Source organism: Phalaenopsis equestris, unplaced genomic scaffold, assembly GCF_001263595.1.
Source record: "Phalaenopsis equestris unplaced genomic scaffold, ASM126359v1 Scaffold000224, whole genome shotgun sequence".
Lineage (NCBI taxonomy): Eukaryota > Viridiplantae > Streptophyta > Magnoliopsida > Asparagales > Orchidaceae > Phalaenopsis > Phalaenopsis equestris.
The window spans coordinates 545,715-570,311 of record NW_018164666.1 but is presented as its reverse complement, the minus strand read 5'-3'; the positions used below and the strand labels follow the sequence as shown (position 1 = coordinate 570,311).

Below are 24,597 nucleotides of genomic sequence, written 5' to 3'. Positions count from 1 at the left end.
TGCGGGTCGGGTCGGTCCGGTTTTTCTCAGCTTAATTCCGAATCGGGCCGGAAATGAGGAAAAAATATTAAGTCGTGAGACTCCGAACGTACAACTACGTTCAGATTGTAATATTTCTCGATAAGAATATTTCATCAATGATATTTGTGAAAAATAAAATGTTATTAGAATATTCCCACACGATAGTTGATTTAAGGTTGTATAATTCGAATAACATAGTAGAAATTGAAATAACATAGAGAATATGACGAATAACACAACCCCAAATCAAGTAATACGGGAGAATATTTCAATAACACCTCAAAGTAATTAAATAACACTACATAATATTCAAATAACACTTCATTTTTTACAAATAACGCTGATGAAATATTCATTTAACGCATCGGGATATTCCTACAACACAATAACTATTGGGATCCGAACGTATATCTATGTTCAGAGTCTTGAAGTAACATGCACTCGGAAACCCGACATGATAAGTTGTGCTATAATTTAATTATATTAATTAACGCATATTCAATCAATATTTAAATATATTTTTTTAATTTTGACAAAAATGATAGAGTTTAAACATTGAGATTCATTTTATTTACATTTGACCATGAAATTATCAAATAATGATGCATACAACTTTTTATGATTATTTGCGTAAATAATTAAATAATATTGGGTATTTTTCTAAATGTTTTGCAATAATGCACATAATGTTCACTTATAACTAAGAGCAATTTAATTTTTTTTCTCATGATTTTTGTCATTTTTTTATATTCCATACGATTCAAATCTTATTTTGACGTGTTACCGGAAAATTTATTCAATTAAATACAAACCTTAATGAAATATTTGAATTAACACCTTCAAGAATTAAATTAATATCAATAAGAAGTCAAATGTAATGTTTTAGGATTGAGGCTACATTTATCAAAACAATGCTATAAAATGGCAAAGGTGATAGATATGCAAATACACAGGAATTGAATGGTATCTATGTAAATCTTTATTTTTATTTTAATAACAAAAATCTAAAGACCAACTTCAAAAATTTCATCAATATTACTTCTGTATAAAAAAAATATCCATGTAAGTTTAGGGGTTAGATATGTAAATACATAGGAATTGAGTGGTGTTTATGTAAATCTTCAAGCATCATTGAATTACCGTCTCCAAAAACACCCAAAAAAAAAAGATAAAATAAATAAATAAATAAATAAATAAAAATCTCATCCTGCGTTAACAATTGCTGAAGGGAAGCAGCGCGAAACTGGAAGAATAAAATTCAAATACAAGAACTGTACAAATATTTCTCTAAGAATGAATGAAACAGTGTTAATATATTCTATGCGCCCACTCAATAAAAATGATACGTTATTGACCATCTAATACATTACATGATATATATATATATATATATATATAAAAGTATAAAAATGTTTCAAAGTTGAATACAAAGTGGGAAGATTTGCAAAATGCATGAACTGAAGGTGCAATTTGTAACAATCTTCTTACAAATTTATCTGGGCTGGGGAGCAGCAATGATCTGACAAAATCCTGATAATGGTTCTGAGGGAGTAAGGGGCAGTCCAGGTATCTTTCTGTCGATCGAATATTGGAAGCGATTCGAACCTCCGAAGCTTTCGATGGATCTCATGTACTCGGAGGCATTGTTCTCGATGATGAGAGCATCTTCGAGCTCTCGAACGATATCAATCATGTTGGGTCGGTAGGCGGAGAAAGGTTCGATGCAGGCCAAAGCTGCCTCCACGACACGCCACAATGCTTCTGCATGATAACTATTCTTTATATTCGGGTCGACCATCTCATCAATCCTTTGTTCCCTGATAAATGGCTTGGCCTACATAGACATTTTTGTAAATACAGCATAAATAAATGCAATGAATTTTAAAAATTGAAAGATTTACACACATACCATCTAATTTCAACATATTTACATATCTAACAGCTAACCATGCATGAAAAGATGTATTTTACTTTCAAAAAGTTAAAATAGAGATATTTTTGATGTAATATGAAAGATTTGAGTGGTATAAATCTAAAAATTAAAAGATATGTAAATTTAGGCTAGGCAGCAATTGTTAAATCCTTAAAGCATGGTGCAAAATCTCAGGAACATCCATAAGGGGATGGAATTAAGTAGAACCATAACTCAATATTTTATTCATCATATCATCTTTTATGATGAATAACATCATTATGCATAGAAACAACCTCAAAATTAAAAGTGGAAATTACTGCTAAACCTACTACAGATAAAATCATAACAAACAAGAAAAAGTAAAAAACCTGTTAATTCCAAATTAAATAAAGACAAATCTAAATATACATATAGATCATTATCAATTGATTGACAAATTGTATCACATGGCATAAGGATGCAAATTGAAATCATCTGACTTATATTTCATTAGGTCTGTTTTTAGGTAAAATTGCAATAAAAAAAAGGAATACTTAAAACAAAAAGAAGGTTAGCCCTACAAGAAAGTTAAATGAAAATAGATGCACAGAACTTTGTGCATGATGTAAGAGAATATATGGCTTAAGCCGTACCCATTCGACTAAGCTCCATTCGTTGCGTGGCCTATGTATATTCAAAGGCTCTCTTCCGGTCACAATTTCTAGAAGCACCACTCCGTAGCTAAATACATCACTTTTGGTTGATAGCTGCTGGGTAGAATAATATCTGCACATATAGAAAATAAATGAATTACCAAGAAATTATTCTTAACAACAGCAACAACAGCAAGCCTTTATCCAACCAAGGGATCGGCTACATAATCCTTTTTCTCCTCTCCATTGTCCTTTTTCTCCATTGTGTCCTATTGAGTGCCATATTTTTATTTAATTCTAATAAATTAAGATCATTTTTTATAAAACATGCTCGAGTCTTTTTAGGTCAACCTCTACCTTAACATAGTTCAAATCTAAAACATCTACCCTCCTAACTAGGTCATCAGACGGTCAATGTTTAATGTGACCAAACTATCTAAGATGACTCTCTTTGATCTTGTCTTTCACTGGAGCTACTCCAATCCTTTCACGGATCTATTAATTTCACATTTTGTCTCTAAGTTTAAGCCACTCATCTCAGCAACACAACATAGAAATTATTCATAAGCATGGAATTAGTTCACAAATTCATCTGCACGCAAACCAGTGTAAATTGTTAAACATAAACTCCATTTTTGAGCAGCATAAACATGAATTATACTGAGACTTATATGAGCCCGGTAAAGTTCATCATTCACCCATGTACAAGGGGATTAAAGTGGACTGCCCATGCATCCTTGATCGCACAAAGACTCATCCTTTATCATTAACTTCCGCATGAGGTCTAATTATACGACCTACTAGTCAAGGAAAAAATAGTTCCTAGTTGATCCAGTAGAGGCAAAAACGACTACTTCATCAGACCTTGTCTTAGATGTTTTGAGCACATAACCCCTTTGATTCTTGTAAACCACTATAATTGAAATAGATATCTATATTGGTCTGGTTCATATGGAGTTTCACAACAAATCTTTAAATTTGCATAACTTAAGGCAATACGTATAGTACAAAAGGCACAGTCAAAATATGCCAAAAAATGTCTTCATCTTCATCATTGCCGGTTATAGCTCAGCTGTTTGGGATCTGCTTTCTCCATCTTTGTAATTGACATCTTTCCAGAGAAAACATAAGAAAAAAAAAAGAATATGGAAAGAGAAAAAATAAACTAACAAGATGGAGAGATTTTTGGAATACCGAACCGTGCCCCTTTTAATTTTTTTGCAATATTCACCACTTTTCCTTTTACACTTCATTCCTTTCTAGTCATTTCCAATAAAAGTGTTGTATTAGAGTTTGAAGAGTCGGTTTTTGTAGTGTTTTTTATCGGAACAGCTGTCAGCATCTTCATTTTCCCTTCTAGGGCAATATCCATGGGCGAATGGTGCTCCGGCTGTATCTCATTTCAAGGTGATGACTATGCTTGGCTTTCCCTTCCTCCAGAACCTTCCCTTCGCCGTCGCCGTCGCCGTCGGTAGCTGCCTGGAAACAATCCTCCTTAGCTGTTTTCCTGTATCTTCCCGTTGTTCCGGTCTCCCTCTTTGCAGCGCTGACATTCCAGCTCTCCTGCTTGCTGCAATCACTGTCCCAGCCGTCTATAACCCTTCTCCTAGCAGTCTTGCTGCCATTACAGCTGCCGGGACTGCCCCCTCCACAACCTTAACGCTGTCCCTGCCTTTCCCAGCCTCCCAGCCACTGCTCCTCCGCTTCCCACGCGTTGCCACTCTAGGAAAGCAAAGATATTGTCGTTATATTGTTGTTCCGGCCCTCCCGCTTCACTGCCGTCACTCCGAACCCCCTCAACGTGCTCTATAACTTGTTGTCCAGCTCCTGGCTACGTAGCTGCTGCCGACAACAGCAGGGACCTGTTGTTCTGTTGTCGCATCCACCAACTTACTCTGCTTTCCCTTATGTGTCAAGTGTTGTTATTTACTATTTCAGCGTGTCTAAATGTAAGTTCATATTTGAATTCAACAATAATATTTGCTTTCTTATTGTTGTCTCTAGTATCAAAATGCGTTTCAGCTAAAATGAGGAAGTCAAATAAGGCTGGGTTGAGCTATAAAAAAGAAATAAAAAAGATTCATACATGAAGCACAACGAGAAAGAGCTTGCAAAATGATGAAAATGCATTCAGCAAAATAACCATACAGATATGAAGCGTATAAAGTGTTAAAATAGTCGCCTGATTATTTAGATTAGGCTATTTTAGTTCGAGAGTTTATAAAAAGTGCTAAATTAGTCTCAGACTGTTTTAATGGGGGCCAACAAACTCTTAACAGGGGACTATTTAAACTCATACTAAAAGAGTTTGGGGCTGCATTGACACTTTTATAAGCTTTGGGATTAAAATGGCTCCCTGAAAAGAGTCAAATGACCAGTTTGACACTTTTCTTAATATGAAATTATGAACTGCAAAACTTACTCTGGATCCAGGTAACCAGCTGTTCCTCTTACTTCCAAAGAGGCACCACTATCTCCCTCTTGAGGTGCATATTTAGAGAACCCAAAGTCTGCCACCTTGCCACACATGCTTTGATCAAGAAGAATATTGCTTGATTTCACATCCCGATGAATGATACATCGTCCAGGGTAAGTGTGCAAATACAATAAACCTGAAAAGTACACAGCATATGATTATAAAACGGAATATGATATTGAGCAAACTATCACAAGCTTCATTTCCAGCCATCATTATCATTATCACGATTGTCACATCATCACTATTAGTCTCCTGACAATTAATGTGGGTTGGCTTTTCTAAGAGTACAAATTTAACATGCATGGGGGCTAATGATGCAACTTGGTTGATATAAGGAATATGGATTTACACATATAAAGTAGATATCATAGATAAAAAGCTACCAAACATGCAAAAACTCGCTTTTTAGATGCAAACTAGCAAATACTTGATTAGAAGCCAAACATCTATAAAATGATCAAATAAATCTACAAATATATCAATGAAAAATTCAAACCATGTAGAATCAACAAGCAATTAAAATTTATTTATCATAGTTAGAATCTTAACTATATCAATTTTAACAAAATAAAAAATGCTAGCAAGCTCAGAAAATGATATTTAGAAAATTAAATATATGAAAGAAAGAATTCACCATGGTAAAAGAATTCTAGGCGGCACATCAGTCCAAGGAGATGAATTCCCCCAAAATAGGGGATTGACACAAATATGCGGTCAAAGTAATCACAAAACCATTTTTCATTCACAAAATTGACAATAGTGTTAAAAAATTCTCCAAAAATATTGATACCTGAGGAAAAAGACCCAATCCACCACGAAAAAATATAATTATTATTATTGAATTCAAAATGATACAAACAAGATTTTGCAACAAGAAATCACGACAACAAACAGTAACACAAGCATAAAGACACAACACAGAGACTCCAATAAGGGTGATGGCAGTAGGTGGGGATGTTGGCTGCATGAGGGACAGGGGACTAGGGTGACTGGTAGGGAAACAGGGGAAGGAACAACAGGTTTGACTGAAGCGAAGGGAAGCAGCATGTAGACGACTGCTGGAAGGCGTAGGGGTCCACTGGCGGGATGCTGGAGGTGAGTCGGAGGGGAACAACAAGTTGCCAGCCTGCGAGAAGGTGTGAAGAAGGGCCGGAGGCTAGCTTAAGGTGAGCCAGAGGGAGGGCAGCAAGCTGGCGACTGCTGAATTGAGTGAGAGAGGGGATTGTGGAAAGATAAATGTCTAGTCGGGTCGAACTATAGCCGAAGCACCACCCGGACATTTAGAGACGGTCACCACCTCGGACGAGTTACAGCCGGAGCACCTTCTCGCCGTTGGATACAACCTCTGAAGTGGAAGAACACCTCCAAGGTAGTAGCTGAAATCAACAATCATCCAAAAACTTTTTCTTCTAACCTCAAAAAACAACACTAATATAAAGAGGGGATTAGAAGATAAAATAGGTAAAGACTAAAGAGTGGGATAGGAAAGAGATATAATAGACAATGAGAAGAATAGGAAAGAAGTAGAGAAGGAAAGGAATTATAATGGAAAGCATCAAAAAATGAAAGGAAGGGGATAAAATAAGAAAAGGGACCGCGGTTACTGTAACAACTATAGTAAAGCATCTGCGGTATTGTAGCCGCTATTGTACTGCAGGTAATAAGCTTTTTATCCACCCAAAAAAAAAAAGGACATATCTCTAGCAACAAACCCATAAGTGCATCTTGTCCAACCCATGCATAACAAATCACACCTCACATGCAAAATAAGTGACAAAAAAATCATCAGTCAGCCATTTGATAATAAGGCAATACCAAAAAATATCACAACAACAATGATAAAGAACCTCAACTAGCAATTAGCCACAGGAAACACATAATAATCCACAACAACACACAACACACAAAAGCCGATGCTCAAGAGGGGAATCTGTAAAATAACATGCTTCACGCCACCAAGCAAAGGGGATGACTGCACTGCCCAAGCCAAGTTAAAAAAGTACAAGTCCAAACTAGAAGAGCCAAAATCTGATTTGTTTACTAGTCCGAGCCACAACAGCCACTCCATGTGATCAGAACATAAAATGTAAAACGTAGAATAGCAAACCACAAGCAACCAGAAACTCCTCCATCAAGAAGATCCAGCTTATTTTGTAGTCCAAGTGTCCAACATTAGGGTCAAATACAAATCTATTGTTGGACGCACAATTGTGAAGAGAATATGGTAAAATGCTTCTCAATGGATTTGAAATCACCATTCATAACGACTAGCTTATTAGACATAAGAAAGCAGGGAATTTTTTTTTCCTATCAATGGTTTAGAATTCTGCTTAAAGCTTAAATATTTGCAGCAATACATAGGAATGAAGCAAAGATTACCGAATTTCACCCATTATGTCTCGTCAAGCTTAGCTATGACGTTTAAATAAAAAATTTAGGGAGACTGCACTAAAAAGGTGAAAAAACAGGTTAACAAAATCATATAATAGCAAAAGTTAAAGGAGCCTTGCCCCAAAATTTTCTTTCAAAATGCTTTGTTTATTAACTATCCATATCCAGCAGGTTCAAAGCATAGATAAATTTTAAATTAAGCTAAATTAAAGCTTATCTTCACCAAGAAACAAACTAATATTTATCTAAGAAATTCAATCTGTTGGTTCTTCAATGTGCGCTAAATAACTAAACAGTCCACCTTTTCAAAGTTTTATTGTGTCATTTTAAGGATGACCTAAATCTTGCATTCATTCAGTGAGACAAACTAGTTTCCACAATATCGGTTTTTCTTGGAAATGAAGCTGTCAAGTAAGCAGACACATAATGCCTGAGGGGACTCGTAAAAACACACCTGCCTAGTAAGGGGTTTTATTTGTCTCATGCAATAAATTATTAGAATAATTTTTACAACTGGAACCTGTCATTTTTCAAATAAACTAGAATATTGTGTGCTTACAACTGACAAGATATCAAGCTTATGTATGAAAATATTTAAATAGGAATTTGCTTGCCTCTAGCAGCACCAAGTGCAATGGAAAGTCGTGTTGGCCAGTCCAGAACCTTTCTTTTTGATGCCTCCCCTGCAAGTACACTGAATTAAACATAGAAGTAAAGGAATGAATGGTTGATCAGATGGTGATTGGTTCAAAGATAAGTACCATACAGTCGTTCTTGTAAGGAACCATTAGACATGTAGGGGTATACTAGAATTTGTTGATCATTTTCACAGCAGTAACCAAGGAGTGGTACCAAATTATCATGTTGAAGTTTTGAAAGAAGGTTTACCTGGAAAACAGATGTTCGTTAACAAATCAAACAAAAAAGATCCTTGATTCTTTTGATATCTGATCCGGAAAAGATGATTGAGCACTTTATGAAATGGGAACATCATTTTACAAGGAAGTCAATAAATGTTCATTATTACAAACAAAAATGTAATTACAGTTCTGGACGCTTCGTTAAAGTAGTGACTAACAAGCAATAGGTTATAAACGTAAGTTTGATCATAACTTGAAAGACAGAAGGGATGTTTAAATACATGAAACTGAAAATTTTCATTTCTACCAATTTCCCTCTTAACTTTATATACATAAATGACATTATGGATATTCAGGTTTTTTGTTTACTTTATCACCTGGTGGTTTTTTTATGGTAACAGTTCCATCTCAAAAAGTATAACATATAAGGGTGCCATATATGCAAATGATTAAATGAACTAAACAGGTGAAGTAAATTTTGAAGCATAATGAATCTGAATATCCAAAACAAAAAAAAGATTTATAAACATTTTTTTAGAATTAGCACGGATGAGAAAAATGCAGTAAATTTACCTCATTATCAAACTCACGTGTACCCTGAACTGATGTGGCTGATCTAACTTTTACAGCAACTTCTTGACCATAAGGCAGTGTGCCACGGTAAACTATCCCAAATCCACCTTCACCAATCAAGGTCTGATAACCTGATGTTGCTTTTTTGATATACTCAAGTGTGAAGGTTTTTACATCGGGATTCTTTAAAGGGTAATGGATGCTCTGATCTGCAAACCCTTGACCTGGATATTTAAGTCAAACACAGATAAATCCAGAGAACTAAAAAAGCAACTGGGTATATTTAAAGAACACACACACACACACACACACACACACACATATATATACATTTCAAACTTTGTTATTATTAGAGAGTGAAACAAAGAGGGGTAAAACCCAATTTCAAAAGAAAAATTTAAGCCTAGAGGTGGGGCAACAACTTAGTATTTCTACATCAACATATTTTCGCTTAGATAATATGAATTTAAACCCAATGATCTTATCAACTTTAACGAATCTCATAATCATATGACAGTTTTCCACATATACCATCACTTGCCTTCAAATATAAGTTTCTTAGCACATCGAGTGTTGTATATCAAGGGCCTACTCAACCACATTTGTTAACATTGGAATATAGAACCATGCAGATTAGATTGGTGAAGTTGATAGGTAAGACCTATTTGAGGAGAGGCAAGTCAATGGAATAAAGAAGATGAGAGGGAGAACAAAATTCTTTTTCAAGTTATAGCGTGAGAATCCTAGTTTATATTATGAAGTGTAAGGATCCAATCCCTTTCATGAGTTTTTATAAGCATCATCCAAGATGACCTCCTACACAGAAGAAACAAAACTTTATTGTCTTTGAAATCCTTAGGTGATTGTCTTTCCATTTGCTGGTTGAAGTGTTGGGATATATAATAAATGTTTTAAATTTAAAGTTATTTTAATATGATGTGTGATCTCCTCATTAATATAAATTTTAGATTGAGATTTGAATTGGGCTGTTTATGGTAACGGGGACATCAAATATATTATATATAATTTTGAGAGATTTAGAAGATCCAAAGGTATTCAGTCTGTGCTGACGTTTAGTTTTCAAAAACTTATTTTCTCCGATCTATAAATTGACCCTTTGCCATCATCAAATTGAATCAATTGAGACAGTGAGACCTTTCAATAACCAAGTAAGAGATGATGGAATATAATAACTAAAAAGTGTAAGTGATATAATATTGATAGTGCAATTGTGATCCAGAGCAAACATAAAAATGAGGGAATTTACTGCGAGAAAGTTGGTACCATGGATTTGATTGTGGTACTAAAAGTGAACAAGGGTTTCAAGTTATTACAAGGAGATTAAAAATCGATGACAATATTCGATGAAATAGAGTTGAAAAATGAAAAATTGTCTGAAATCATTAAGAATGAATAATGCATGAAGGGTTGTGGAACATAAGCACACACTAGCAAGTGAACGAGGTCAATATTTGCAGCAAGTGAGTAGAATGCATCACATGCACGGGTGAGGTTGCAAACTATTGCAAGCATGGGGGTAGGATTCATTCAAAGTGGGCAAATTTGGATCTTGTAGGGGCAAGGGGCAGTGGGCTCACATCTGAGGCACCACAAGGAAGAACAACAGAGTAGTGCTCAAGAGTCGATAAAAAAGAGAAAGGGGAAAGGGTGGGGGTAGCAGCTAGCGTCAAGTTAACACTTTTAAGATACTATTAAGGGAACCAAATATGATGTTATGAACATCAAAATAAACATAGACCAAAAATAAATTGAAAACTTTCATAAGATGATGATCATTCTGATAGAGAAGTTATACTCTTGATTCCTGGGTAACTACTTTTCGAAGTTCGACGAGGACGCTTGTAAAAGCAGCTGAAAAAAATGCCCAGTGCAAATGTAGCTGCAACAGATCCTCCAGCAACACTGCCTATGACATCAATATTACTTTTCGTTGGGGATGGAGCATCACATTGTCCAGAACTGGAAGGAAAAATAACAATAAACATAAATCATTGATAAAGAAGGCTTTCAGCCAGCACTGTACAGATATAAGAAAACACTTCATAACATACATACATAACACTAAGATTCTTTCGAGTTGACAAGCTGGGTGGTATTGTGTAATTGAGCTGAGGGTTGCATTGTATGGATCTAGAAACAGACAATAAACATGTCAAAATGGGAAACATTCAGCTACCAAGACCGATAGTGTAGCTGAACGCAAGTCTTTCACGCCATTTACAAAACTATTGAACCAAGGAAAACTTGTAAGGAAAGAAAAGTTCCAAGCATACAGTTTTGAAAAGTTAAGGAGAGCAACAAGTGAATCAGGGATAGATCCATGGAAGTCATTATACTGCACATCCCTGCAAATAAAAATTTCAGGATGATTCAAAGTTAACTTCACAAAATCCAATGAAAACAAATTCAGGATGTGTGAAATAAGTAAAACATACAGTTCCTTGAGTTCTGTCATATCTCCAATCACAGAAGGAAATGGTCCTCGCAGATGGCTTGATGAAAGATCTCTGAGTTAATTATGCAAATTTTTAATCCTTCAACATTGGGAGATAATTCAACTAAATAAAAAGCACAGAACAGTAAAAAAATGGGACTAAAAACCAGAAGCGAAAGCAAAAACTAAATGAAGAAAATGGTAGCATAGAACAACATGAATATGGCGACAAAAAGAAGACAGAGTTGATAATAAAATAATTTGAAGCATCTTAAGGCTCACTTTGGCCATTGGGTACAATCCATGAACACATGGGCATGGGACTATTGTGTTCCTGACAACACAACCAACCCACTATCTCGGACATAGTCTCTTCTTTTGGCCACACCCCAACACATTGAACTAAAGAATATAGCAGTAACACCATATTGACAACTACATGTAAGTCCACAACACCAGTGGGCCAAACAGGCCTATGCATTACTGAGTTCATAAACTTAGTTTTTATAAGTGAAAGCAAAACAGAAATACCAGCTTATTAATAATAAAATACGCTTACAGCTTAATGATGACAAAGGACCCATTCATCTCTTCACAAGCTAGACCATTCCATATGTAAGGAGTGCATGGGTCCCCATGCCACTTCCCAAAGATATCGTGTTTAGGATTTTCTTCCATCAGCTCATCCTTCAGTTTCATGACAGCATTTACTGAAAAAAATTGTAATAGAGAGTTAATCAGTTGATTTGGAAGACAATAAAAAGGTCCAACATTAAAAGCATAAGGTTATATTCTATTGCTTCAGTTTAAGAAATACAATCTTACAAATGTGCAGAATTCATTATTGTCAATCCATACATGGCTTCACCTATGAAATTTACTAGTATTCCTGATGCAGCATGGAGAAGAAAGCAAATAGCAAAACAAGAAAGAAATCTAGTCATTTTACTCCTACTCGTCCCTGAAGAAAATGTATTATGTAGATTTTATGTGCATCTTTGCACAGATATGAATACACGTGCATAAGAACTACATATCTACTCAAGTTCTACGAATGTTTATGCATTATAAGTAAACAGAGCATTAAAGTACTCATAGAACACATTAATGGGAATTAAAGGAAAAAGGGTTTACATCCATATCAATAAAATATCTAGCACTTCTACAAATATCATGAAAAACTCTCTTACACATCTAATGTTTAAATTATCTATTTTCCTATATAACTTTTGTTTGCATCCATTGTTGATTGTCCCGAGGCATACCTGCTAATGCCCATGGAGATGGTGTCAGTGGTAATGATGAGGAAGAAGGGGGTGGTGACACTGGATAAACTGGGGATGGTGAGGTCATTAGATACATCAATGATGATGTCTCTGGCATTGAAATACTTAAAATAATAGAACAAAAGCTTTGCCAATAAATTCAAAAGAAGATGGAGAAATTTAGTTATGAGCTTGTGGAAAGGCTAATCAAACCAAGCGTGAGCATACTTTTGAATTCTAACTCCCCAAGAATGGTGATAAATATTTTCGATGAATGGTGGTCTTTGGCAGTTGAAAGTTCACTGAAGAAGTTTTTTGTTCATCATAATGACAGGAATTTCACCACTAGCAAAATCGTTCGTGATATCATCAGAGACAGACTCACCATTTCCTGCAACCTCGTTGCTTGCATATCTAGTTTTTCCACCCCCTAATCCCTCATCCTTATCATCGACCTTGCAAAGGTCTCCATCAGTTCTAGCTCTATTGGCCTCAATGCCTTCAAACAATCAACAAAGGATGGAAACAGAGATTTATTGTTTTGTTGTGATAAAAGATTTTGGTGATATTTAGGTCTGTAGAATAGTTTATATGCTAGAAAAGTAGATGGTAGAGATTTTAGTCGTATGTATGTAAATACCCCTAACGGGAATTAGGTTGTGGATTGACATAATTATTAGCAAGCATACATTGGCGTGCATAAATTCATAACACAGTGACATAATAGATTACGAAGTACAGTATCTTTAGAATTGTTGTAAAAAATCCAGTCCTTGCTAGGTAATCACTTGATGCAGGACAAGTAAAAGTGAAACATGTAGTGCAAATTATGGTAATGATGTTAAATACTTCAAAAAAATTTGTATAAGTGATTGCAGGTATTGTTCCCACAAGAGTTTAATATTCCAATCTGTTGAGAAAATTAGGGCGAAGAAAAATAATAATTGACACAAATTCAGAAGAACACGCAGAGATTTACGAGGTTCGGCAAAGATGCCTACATTCTTAGAGCGGCGAATTCCTTTTTAATATTCAGAGAAGAGTACAGAATACAAGATTCGGCTCTCAGACTCACCTAAGGTTACAAACAAGATATATATATATAACCCTCGCAACCCTCGTTCGTCTTGTTCGCCCCGAACCGCACGCGAACTGGCCGAGATTTTGAACCTTCGCGAGCGACCTCGTCCAGACCGCAGACCCCTTCGAACCTCCTGTCGCCTTCGCAGAACCGATCACCTGGTCTTCTGCTTCGCAAAACTGTTTTTCGTCACGCGATCGCGTGAAGCCGGAGTTCTGATCGCTAATCCGCCGAACCGTCGAAGCCTGCTTCGTCTTCGAAATTTCTCTGCGCCAGATCTTGGAAGCTTGCAGAAATTCTTCCCTAGCCGCTAATCTCCTCTGCCAAAATCTTCTTTATTCCTGCACCGCTGAAATTTTTTTTACCTGCCCTCGAACCAGACTCTGATACCACTTGTTGAGAAATTAGGGCGAAGAGAAACAGAAATCGACACAAATCCAAAAGAACACACAGAGATTTACGAGGTTCGACAAAGATACCTACATCCTCGGGTTGCAGGGGCAATGCCCCGTGGTTTGGTATACGGGTAATTTAAGTAATTACATATTGTACTATAGGGTTATATATATGTCCTATTTGTAATCATAGGTGAGCCTGAGATTCTGAATCTTGTATTTTGTACTTTTTTTTGAATATTGAAAAGAAAGTCGCCGCTCTGCTCCCGATGATGTAGGCATCTTTGTCGAACGTCGTAAATCTCTATGTGTTCTTCTGAATTTGTGTCGATTCTTGTTTTTCTACGCCCTAATTTCTCAACACAATCTATTAAGTTCTAATAGATGCTGATAGGTCCTTAAATTACCACTCTAGGAATTATTTTCATCAAATACATGCATGATTTTGGATACCATGATCAATTAAACAAGGAAAAACCAAATAACAACATCAAGTACACACAGCATACCATCTCTTTGAATCGTTTCAGTACTTCTTTGGAGTATCTGGTAGATCTCGTAAGCATTGCATATCGGTCCATATTTAGCTTCATCCAGAGTTTTGACTAGAGCGATGTTGAGAAAACCATTTGTTTTCACCCTAAGGGGGATTGCTTTGTAGTTGGAAGTACTTTCATTTTCTAGTATATCAAAGCTTGCATACTTTTTATCACCATTTACATATATGTCAAAGACCCTTTGCCCAATTTGCACATTGGCATTGAGTTCAAGAAAATAAAGGATAATAAGAAATTCATTGTGGCCTGTTTGAAGATCCCTATGATGAAATACCAACTCTTCATCATCTGTTATAGCAGTCTGTAGAACTTCAATTGGAATGGATGCATTAGATCCATACAAAGATATATCATGTGATTCTAATATCTTGCCTTTTACAGAGCCTTTTTCTTCAAGATCAACAGGCCAGATGCGATCTGCAAGGTCCTTGGGAAACCTGTTCACCAGAAAGAAAAAAAAATGATGTATACATCAAGACTGCATAAGCTCTAATTGTAACGTTATTATATGCATGTGCTAGCAGAGCCAGAATATAAGATAAAGCTAAAAAGACATGGTACCTATAACTGAGATTCTTATTTCCAAGATCGACTCGAGTAACCAATTTCAGAGCAGCTGACGGACTATCGTGAAGGTAAATAGCTTCGTTTAATGGCCTCAATTCTAACGTGGATATATAAGCATTACGTGTCTCACTAAAAAGGCAGAAGTTTGTGTGGTCATTAGTGGCCACAAAGACACCTTCAACCTTGAAATGTTCTATAGATGAATCAATCTGGGAGATTGATGTGGTTCCAACTGAAAAATTAAAGGGGGCTGCAGTAAAAGATTCGGGAATAGGGCCACGTAGAAATGTAGCCCTCACTAGGTAGCCCTGGCCTTTCAGTACAGGAAGATAATAGCAGAAATTGTTTGAATCAGCCTCATCAAAGAAACGGGTTTGTGTATGGTTAGAAGTTCTAGATGAAACAGAGAAGTGCTCGCATCGTCCAACGCTATGAAAAAGATGGTCATCTGATGTCCATGTTATGTTGGTCCCTTGATCAGTAAAATTTGATGCCGAACAACACTGAATGCTAACAAAACCTGCAGATGAAATAAAACAGCATTATAATGATACAATAGTATTTACAGGAGTAAACTTTTACAGCAAACAACTTCACATATATGATCGCATGAGCAAGGAAAAAAAAAGAACAAAGAGAGACCAGAAATGGCAAAAGCTGTATGACAACTGAATCAAAAGCAGCTTACTTTTAATTTGATAAACTTTAGAAAAATCTTTTGTGAGCGAGTGTGAATTGAAGGGGGGCGAAGTTGGGTAATATACACGAGCATTCAATCAAAACACTTTCAACCCAAAAGCTTAAGCCAATGGGAAGGGCCAGCTACTTGATATTTCTACTAGAGCTGTAAAGGAACCAATGCACTCAATGAACTACTAGAACACAACTCGATTAGGTAAAATTTGTTCAATTGAGTAAATAAAAAAATTGAATACTTCTAAAAAACATAATGGTTAAATGAACCAAATCTAAACATTGTCCTATTCATTATTTATGTTCACAAATATATTCATTTATTGTTTAACAACTAACTTTTTAATTGTTTATTTAAATAAAATTTGATTAATTAAATTTATTTATTTATATATTAGAAAACTTACATACCTCACAATTTTTATGTGTTTACATATCTCACACATAAAGTTTCATATTTACATTTATAACACTTGAAAGTGAGAATCACATAAAATGTATACAAGAAAATGTCTCTTTAGTTAAAAAAAACTATAAAAATGGTACTTTTGATGCGATGTTAATGATTCAAGTGTTATGTATGTATCTAGTTTTGGTGTTAGACATGTAAATACACAAAAACTATATGGTATGTATGTAAATCCCCCTTAAATACTTAATAGTAACATATTTAATATCAATATGCGTATAATTTAATGCAATTTCTTATTTTTTTTATTTTAATGAAATAGTTTATTAGTAATTATTTATATTGTTTAATGCAAGAAAGTTTATTTGTAACTCATATATGATCTTATTTAACTGGGTTAGGTAGTTAGATATTAATTGAAATTTACCTAACTGCGTCTTTATTTGGATATGTAAAATCATTTGTTAATAATTGAAAATAAAAAATCAAGTCCTCATTTGAAGTTTTAATATGTTTATTACCTCGTCCTCGAACAACCATTCAGGCAAATGAATTCACTCAAAATTATAGGAGAACAGAGTCTAATAGAAATATTATGGATAACTAATGGTGGCCTACTTAATGAGATTACTTGCAATCCATTTTTTTTAAAATTTAGATGACGAAATTTTTGTAAGTGGGGAATATTGCAACAGCTGGTTTCAGACACGGGGAGAGGAAACGAAGGGAGCAGAGAGGAATCAAAGAGTTGAGCAGGCGGAAGAGGAAATGAAGAATTGAGGAAGAGGAAAGAAAGGAACGAGAAAATAAAGGAATGGAGGAGAAGAAGCGAGAAGAGTTGGGACGCTAAGGAGGTGAAAATCGCCAATAAAGAGTAGCCAACGACATGCTTGAGAGTTGACGAGGGAAGCAGATAACTTTTGTGATCTCGTGGCTGAGGTGATTGCTGCTAGGGTCAAGAGAAGGGGGTGTAAAGAGCTCGTGCGGGAGAGGATCCTTGTGATCCGTATTTTTCTCGATCTTGGTCGACCAAGCTGAAGGAGAAGAAAGAATGGAAGAAGGCGCAGCGACGGTTCATGCGAGGAGCCGAGTGCAATGGAGAGAATTAGCGTGCGAAGGAAGAAGAAGGCATAGGGGTGATGGGCTGGCTAGAGCTCTTTCCCGCAGAACTTCTTTCGTGTGTTAGGGGTCGGTCGAAGATGAAGGAAGTACATTTATTCAAAAATAAAATTATCTATATATATATATTGAAAAAAAAAATTGAATATGATTGTAGTTTACGTGAATATGTTTATAAATCATATTGTTTATTCTCAAATATGTTTGTACGTTTCGAAATTTGTGTTTTAATCTGAATGAAATATTATTTTTTCTATTTATCATATCTTTATGGATAATTTAGCTACTTACTCATGTTGACTGTTTATATGTGTATGACTGAATATGATGAGACACTCTTTGCTGACACTAGTGAGAGAATACTAATGTAATCGTGCACGTAAATGAAAAAGGATATTGATATTGAATTAACACAATTTTTAAACGGTACATTATGTGCTGGTCGTATAGATATGATAATGATATAAACCCCTTTGAATAGCATATTAAGTGTTTACCTTAACTGACATTCGTATTATTTTTTTCCTTGTATTGTTGTAGTTTAAAAATATGAGTATTAACTGACTTGTTTAACTCACTCTTGTTTCAACTAACTTTTCAAGTTTAATTAAATTATTAAAATATGAGCGATATACAAGAAAAAGTTTATGGACTACAGGAACAACAAGTAATGAGGTAATTTTAAATTGTATCGCTTTAACTTAATTTGTAGAGGCTCTTTCATCTATTAAATTAACATAAAAAATTTATTTCACCATCGAATTGTTCGTTCCCGCCTTAGTTGATTCCAAGTCCCGGGCTGGATCGTGATATCGAAGATGGAGAGATAGACAGGTAAGCAAGCAATCAACTTAAATTTAACTTTATTTTTCAAATATGATTCATATATAATAGTTATTGACAGTTGTTAGGTCAATTCTTAATTATAAAACAATATAAAACAGAGAGGCCAAAATTTTAGAGTGAAGATTGACTTGTCGAGTTTTAATGGATGTTTTGATTTGAATGAATTCATTGAGTGGCCAAAAATACTGGAACAATTTTTTCAGTACAAATACATATGAATGCTTCTTTGTGATGAGAGAACCTGAAGTGTTTTCGATAGTGGGAAAAAAAAAATAAGATCATCACTGAGATGAAAATAGAGATGCAACATAAATACATTATCTCACATTACAAACATGACATGCTCCTAAATCTCCACAAAATAACCTAAAGAATCCTCCAAATGGCGTACTTTGCATTTCACACTAGAGTAAGAAAAAAAAAAGCCTCTCTCTTCTATGATTTTTAGCATTTTATCTCTCTAATCTTGATGTGTATAAGAAGTGGCATTGACAGCTTGATCAATGGTAGAGATTGATGTCGAAGCGGTTACATCACACGTAATCTATCAAGATACAGCTCTGCCCCATGAAAGAAACGACTATAGCTCGCTGATTAGGAAAAAAAAATAGAGAATAATCTTTACAATGAAATAAAACAAAAGCCAAAGTTCTAAACCAGGTCCAGAATAATCAAAATATCAGCGGTAAAAAATAATTAATTGCTCTAGATGGGGCTAGCCTGCTCAAGGGGGAGGAAAACTGATACAGGAGGTAATTCTAACTCACAACGAAAACACAAATATTATTTCTGAATTCCAAATATATTACAAACACAATACGGGAAAAAGAGGAAATAGAAGACAAACAAACATGACAACATAAACAATAAAAGACGTCTGTGGGGGATGACACAGACAAAGGCTGCAGTTGTAGGGAGGTGACAGGAGGGATGGGAAGCTACTGGAACAACAAGACAATTTGGGGCGGTAGTTCAAACAACAACAGTTTAATGCTTAGTTGTTGGACAACAGGAAAAAAGCAAAACGAAGGTGTTGCGTGCTGCGACAGCGAAGGTGGAGGGTTGGGATAGTCAAGGCAGCGAGTATGAGGGAGGATAAGGCGAAGGCGGCTGGAACTGCAGAAAACTATAGATCCTTGTTGTTTTGGGCGGTGGCAGCAAGTTTGGAGGCCTAAAACTGTTGGAATACTGCAATCCCTTGTTGTTTTGGACGACAACAAGATAAGGTGAAGAGGAGCGATGCGGGAAGCACGGAGAATGGTTGTAAAAGGATAGTCGCCACATCGGAGAAAGGTACAACTAGAGCACCACCTAATCTCTCGGATACAACACTCGAAGGGAAAACTCTAGGATAAAACTAAATTTAGATATCGAAACAACACACTTCACTCTAAGCACATCATCTCCTATTTATAATAAAGCTAGACTTATTTTAGAAAATGAAAATACGAATGGAGAATAAAAAAAATAAGCAAGTTTTTAGATTTTAGGGAAGTATTTAAAATCAGAAAGGAGAATAAAATATAATAATGATTTTAGAATTTTAGAAAAGAATTTAAAATAAGAAAGGACAATAAATAAAATTAGATTTTCAGATTTTAGTAAATAATTTAAAATAGGAAAGTGCTAGGAAGAAAAGAAAGGAAAGGGAGGAAAAGAGAGGAAAGGGAGGGAAATGAAAGGAGGGAAGAGGAAGGAGGAAAAGGAAAGGAAGGGGAAGCATGGGCGACAGCCCCTCCTGAGGACTGGCCCCCATAGCCCCGCATCAATCTCTTAGGATTGGGGGAGCTTCGACCTCGTTCGTCGAAGCTTTTTGTTCCTTGTTTCTAGCTCTGGTAACACCCCGATCCACATGTCATGAAATTAAGTGCTCTGGTAGGTAAATCATGTCGGTGTTGTTAATTCACTACACATTTTGGAAGAATAAGTAGCCACTCCTTTTAGTACATCCAGAGCAAGAGCTGCATATAGAGAAGGGTTCTCGCAATGCAAATCTCGAGCTCTTACATTTGAAATCCACTTTTTCCACTTCTCGTGCTTAGCGTGTGATGGTTGTGTAAAAAGATTGCGACGAGAATTCAAATCGGGGATGAAATCGGTGGCAGGCTATGCCACTCTCACTGACGGCCACTCAGGAGAGACATCTTCTTCAGTGACAGGACCTAGATCCCGTTCTAGAATTTTCATCCCCCTCAAGTAGGGTTGTAAATCAGCCGAGCTTGAGCGAGCTTAGGCTTGGTTCATGTTTGGCTTGTTCAAAATTATTTGTGTTTGAAATTGGCTCTTGTTCGAAATTAGCTAGTTAACAATGTGTTCATATTCAACTAGATTTAAATATTTTTGTTCGTGTTCGATTCGTGTTAGGCTCAAAATTGGCTCATTAAGATTAATTTGAGAAAAAATATGTTGAGTGTTGGACTCGAACCTGAATCAAATTCATGCAAAAGTAGACGCAAAACTACATTACCACATGAGTTGTTATGATTTAAACTTAGATATATATAGATATATATATATAATATCATTATATAAATTACATAATATATTATTATATAAATAATTACATGATTTACTTTTTTTTATTTCGAGCTAAAACGAGCTGAACACGGGCAAACAAAGAGTTGTTTGAGTTCAGCTCGTTTATAATTCGAGCTTAAAAAATTTGTTCGTGTTCGACTCGTTTGCTTAACGAACGAGCCAAACACGAGCTACTTAATGAGTCAAATGCGAGTTGTTCGCAAACAATGATCTTTTTTGACAACCTTACCCTCAAGCTCCTAGGGCACATTTCAAAACTGATGAGGTCCATCTATCCTGTTTGGTCATCTGACGATGGGTACTATGCAGAACAAGAAATAACCTCTGAATAACTCCACGTGATATTCCCGACATGGCCCAAAAAGACTCCTTTTCGAACATGTTGGACCTTCCTCCATAAGGGTAACTAAGGAGGGGGTCTATAAATCTTAAATATCTGCATTTCACTTATTTGTAGTAACCGTGTGTATGTTAGCTCCTCAAACTCATAACCCTTATAGACATCCAAGATTGGTCCTGCTGATGTTCCTCTCAAAGTATGAAAAATGCTGACTAGATCATAATCTCAGGCTCTTGTGGGCTGCCTATTACCTCAGAGTTACTATCTTCTAAAGCAGCGTTTGTTACCTCAACTAGAATCTCTATCTCGGGCCAACTGGAATTGGCGGTGTCTCTTCCTCGTTGGCTGAAAAATGTGAATCCTCTTAGAAGTTTGTATTTTCTTCCTTATCACCATTCATAACTTTAACTGGAAGTGGGTTCTCTTCATTTATGTCATCACTGTCTTTATTGCTTGCATTATATTTACCCAACTTTTCAAAGACGTCCTGTTTGGTGAAGTAGATCACTCTACTGATTGTGCATTCTGCCTCAACATGTCCAAATCCATGACACCTGTCACATTTTTTGGTTGTGATAGACTTGCGAATTTGTTTAACTTTATAGTAGCCAGGGGGTCGCTTGGTGTTGCGTTCTCTCCATGTCGGAAACTAGAGTTTGCAATTTTTGTGGTAGTAAGTTGGTAGAAACTAACACTATATTTCCCGCTTCATCTTCATATATTCTCGTTTCCCCCTTCGACCTTTCGGATCACGGACAAAGGGTAGCCTCCCATTAAAATTCATCTTCAATATTCGTAATCCACCTCCGAATTCGGTGGATCGCTCGTCGTATCTCCTCTCGGGTATGCTCAAGCATGTACCTCATTAGTGGCATGACTCAGGTTTAGGTTTGGGAGGTAAAATATGGTGCATGAGACTAATTAAAGGTGAATAAAATTTAATTTAGGATTGCTGATTTTCAAAATCAGCAAAAAGAATTTAGGATTTGGTTTTGGAATGGGTGGTTTAGCGCAGAAAAGAAAATTTTTCGGAGGGGGGATAAAGCGGACTCTAGAAAACCCTAGGAAAGAACTAGGGTTGAGCCAGCTCTGATACCAAATGATGTCGGAGGTAACCCAAACCACAACGGAAACAAAAATATTATTTCTAGATTCCAAACATATTACAAAAACGATACGGGAAAAGCAATAAATAGATGACAAACAAACAATAAAAGGCGTCGTAGGGGACGACGAGAACAGAGGCTGCTAGACTGTTGTTAGTGGCCGAGGAAAGAGGGTTGAGGCTGTAGGGAGGTGGCAGGTGGGATGGGCATCGTTGGAGCAACAAGAAAGCTTGGGGCGAAAGTTCAAACAACAACAGATTACATTTTGGGGTTGTTGGACAGTAGGAAAACAACAAAGCGAAGGCGTTGCGTGCTATGACAGTGAAGGTGGAGGGCTGGGATAGCTAGGGCAGCGAGGACGAGGGAGGATAAAGCGAGTTCAGCTGGAATTGTAGAAAACAATAGATCCTTGTTGTTCTGGGAGGTGACAACAAGGGTGGAAACTTGAAACTGCTGGAATACAACAATCCCTTGTTGTTCTAAACGACGACAGCAAGATAAGACGATGGGGAGCGATGCAGGAAGCACGAGGAAGGGTAGCGGAAGGATAATCACAACCTCGAGAGAGAGATACAGTCGGAGCAACTCTCGAAGGGAAAAACTCTAGGATAAACCTGAATTCAAATATCAAAACAACACCCCTCATTTTAAGCACATCATCTCCTATTTATAAAGAAGTTAGGCTTATTTTAGGTAATAAAAATAATAAAGGAGAATAAAATATAATTAGGTTTTAAATTTTAGGAAGGTAGTTAAAATAAGAAATGACTTAAAATAAGAAAGGAAAATAAAATATAATAAGGATTTCAAATTTTTAGGAAATGATTTAAATTAAGAAAGGAGAATAAAATATAATTAGAATTTCAAATTTTAGGAAAGTATCTAAAAAAATAAAGTGTTAAGAAAGAAAGAAAAGAAAGGGCGGAAAGGGAGAGAAAGGAAAGAGAGGTAAAGGAGAGGAGGAAAAGGAAAGGAAGGGAAAGCACCAATATCCTTGTCAACTTTCCAAAGCCAAAACAACATAATGTAAAACTCAAAAAGCCCACAAAATCACCAAACACCAATATCAAGGTTGTTATCTATAAAGCCCACAAAATTACAAAAAAAAAATAGTAAGAAGCCATTCTTATCGAACTCTCTTCACAACATTATCAACTTCTCAAAGCCAAAACAACATAATGTAAAACTCAAAAAGTTAAATTAATGACGACCAATTTCCAAGCCATTATGCAATGAACAAACCAAAATTTTTTGTCAGAAATTGAAGCCAAATGTCTCGAACTCCATTTATACAAGATGCTTCTGCAAATTAATCAATCTAGCTAGATAAACACGTCAACTTAATTCCACTGAACAAACACCTGAGCTACATTAACCATCGGCATAGACTTGAAAGAAAAAAGGTCTATCATTCACATTTGTTTCAAGAAAAATGGTTTACTGCAAACACACAAAATTTACTAGGCTTGTCAAATCTCAGCGTCTACTATGTATTTCACTCATCAAACTCCCTAAGCAAAAATCTGTATGCAAGTATTCCAAAATTTTCTCACAAACATAACAAAGGAGACCGAAATTGTTCTACTGGCTACTTGCAATTGAACCAATGCAACATTCCCATGTTAGAAATCCAAAAAACAAGCAAATTCATATCCCAACTAAACGCTCAATGGATCAAAGCCATATCAAGTTTGTCATTAATCAACAAAACTTAAAATCCGCATTATTGTCGGACCACTAGCAAAGAACCCAATCTCATGCACCTTTCTTTGACTGCAAATGTATTAATCTTGCAAAGCCGAGATAACATTTCAGAAAAGAAAGCACGTTCTCTAAACTGCCAATCAATGACAATACAAACAAAAGATTCTCCACAAATTGAAGTCAAACGTTTCGAATTCCTCGATCACCCAATCGACACTCTATAAAACTCAATCTAGACAGATGAACACCTCTAAACTTTAAATCCACTAAACAAACATCTAGGCTGCTAGGCAGCATCAAGTTACAAAACCGCCACCGCTTTCCAACGATCATCAGTATAAATTCAAACAAATAAGAAAAAGTAATCGATACCGATTACCTTCCTGTGCGCAAATCCCACGAAACAGTACAAAGAAGGATACGATCGCAGCCAATCTCATGTTCATCCTATCTACCAGGCGGATGTAGCTGTTTCCGCGCCATGTTATCCACTCTATCGAATCAAACTCAAGAGTGATTCCAAACATTCCAAACATTCCAAACCCATTTCGCCAATCATAGCTAGGGTTTTCAAAGTCACCGTCGCCTTCCACCGCAAAAAAAATCGCCGCCGGCCAAGGCTAGTTTCAGCTCTCTGTCTCTCTATCTGGA

The 24,597-nt window shown here is 36.0% G+C and overlaps 1 protein-coding gene across 2 annotated transcripts; it reads right to left on the bottom strand.

Annotated features, from left to right (window-relative positions):
* Nucleotides 1–1,348: 1,348 nt before the first annotated feature.
* Nucleotides 1,349–24,597, bottom strand: LOC110023363 (nodulation receptor kinase-like). 2 transcript variants are annotated; one of them, XM_020722742.1, is made up of 14 exons: nucleotides 24,326–24,597; nucleotides 15,186–15,711; nucleotides 14,577–15,061; nucleotides 11,886–12,036; nucleotides 11,328–11,399; nucleotides 11,166–11,237; nucleotides 10,948–11,022; nucleotides 10,688–10,851; nucleotides 8,872–9,095; nucleotides 8,200–8,326; nucleotides 8,053–8,121; nucleotides 4,991–5,180; nucleotides 2,569–2,701; nucleotides 1,349–1,855 (listed from the first exon to the last, which is right to left on the bottom strand). In XM_020722742.1, the coding sequence occupies exons 1-14, from the start codon at nucleotides 24,480–24,482 to the stop codon at nucleotides 1,514–1,516; spliced, it is 2,787 nt and encodes a 928-aa protein (XP_020578401.1). In that variant the 5' UTR covers nucleotides 24,483–24,597; the 3' UTR covers nucleotides 1,349–1,513. The 2 variants fall into 2 exon arrangements, with proteins under 2 accessions (XP_020578401.1, XP_020578402.1); XM_020722743.1 differs by lacking the exon at nucleotides 24,326–24,597 and adding an exon at nucleotides 16,815–17,480.

Bases quoted from the DNA above. Each gene is read 5' to 3' on its own strand.
- LOC110023363 (XM_020722742.1), bottom strand. From the start codon at position 24,482: ATGTTTGGAATGTTTGGAATCACTCTTGAGTTTGATTCGATAGAGTGG. The intron at 15,712-24,325 runs GTAATCGGTATC...TTTCATCTGCAG, and splicing joins TGGGATTTGCGCACAGGAAG to GTTTTGTTAGCATTCAGTGT. The intron at 10,852-10,947 runs GTATGTATGTTA...TTTTCCTTCCAG, and splicing joins CGAAAGAATCTTAGTGTTAT to TTCTGGACAATGTGATGCTC.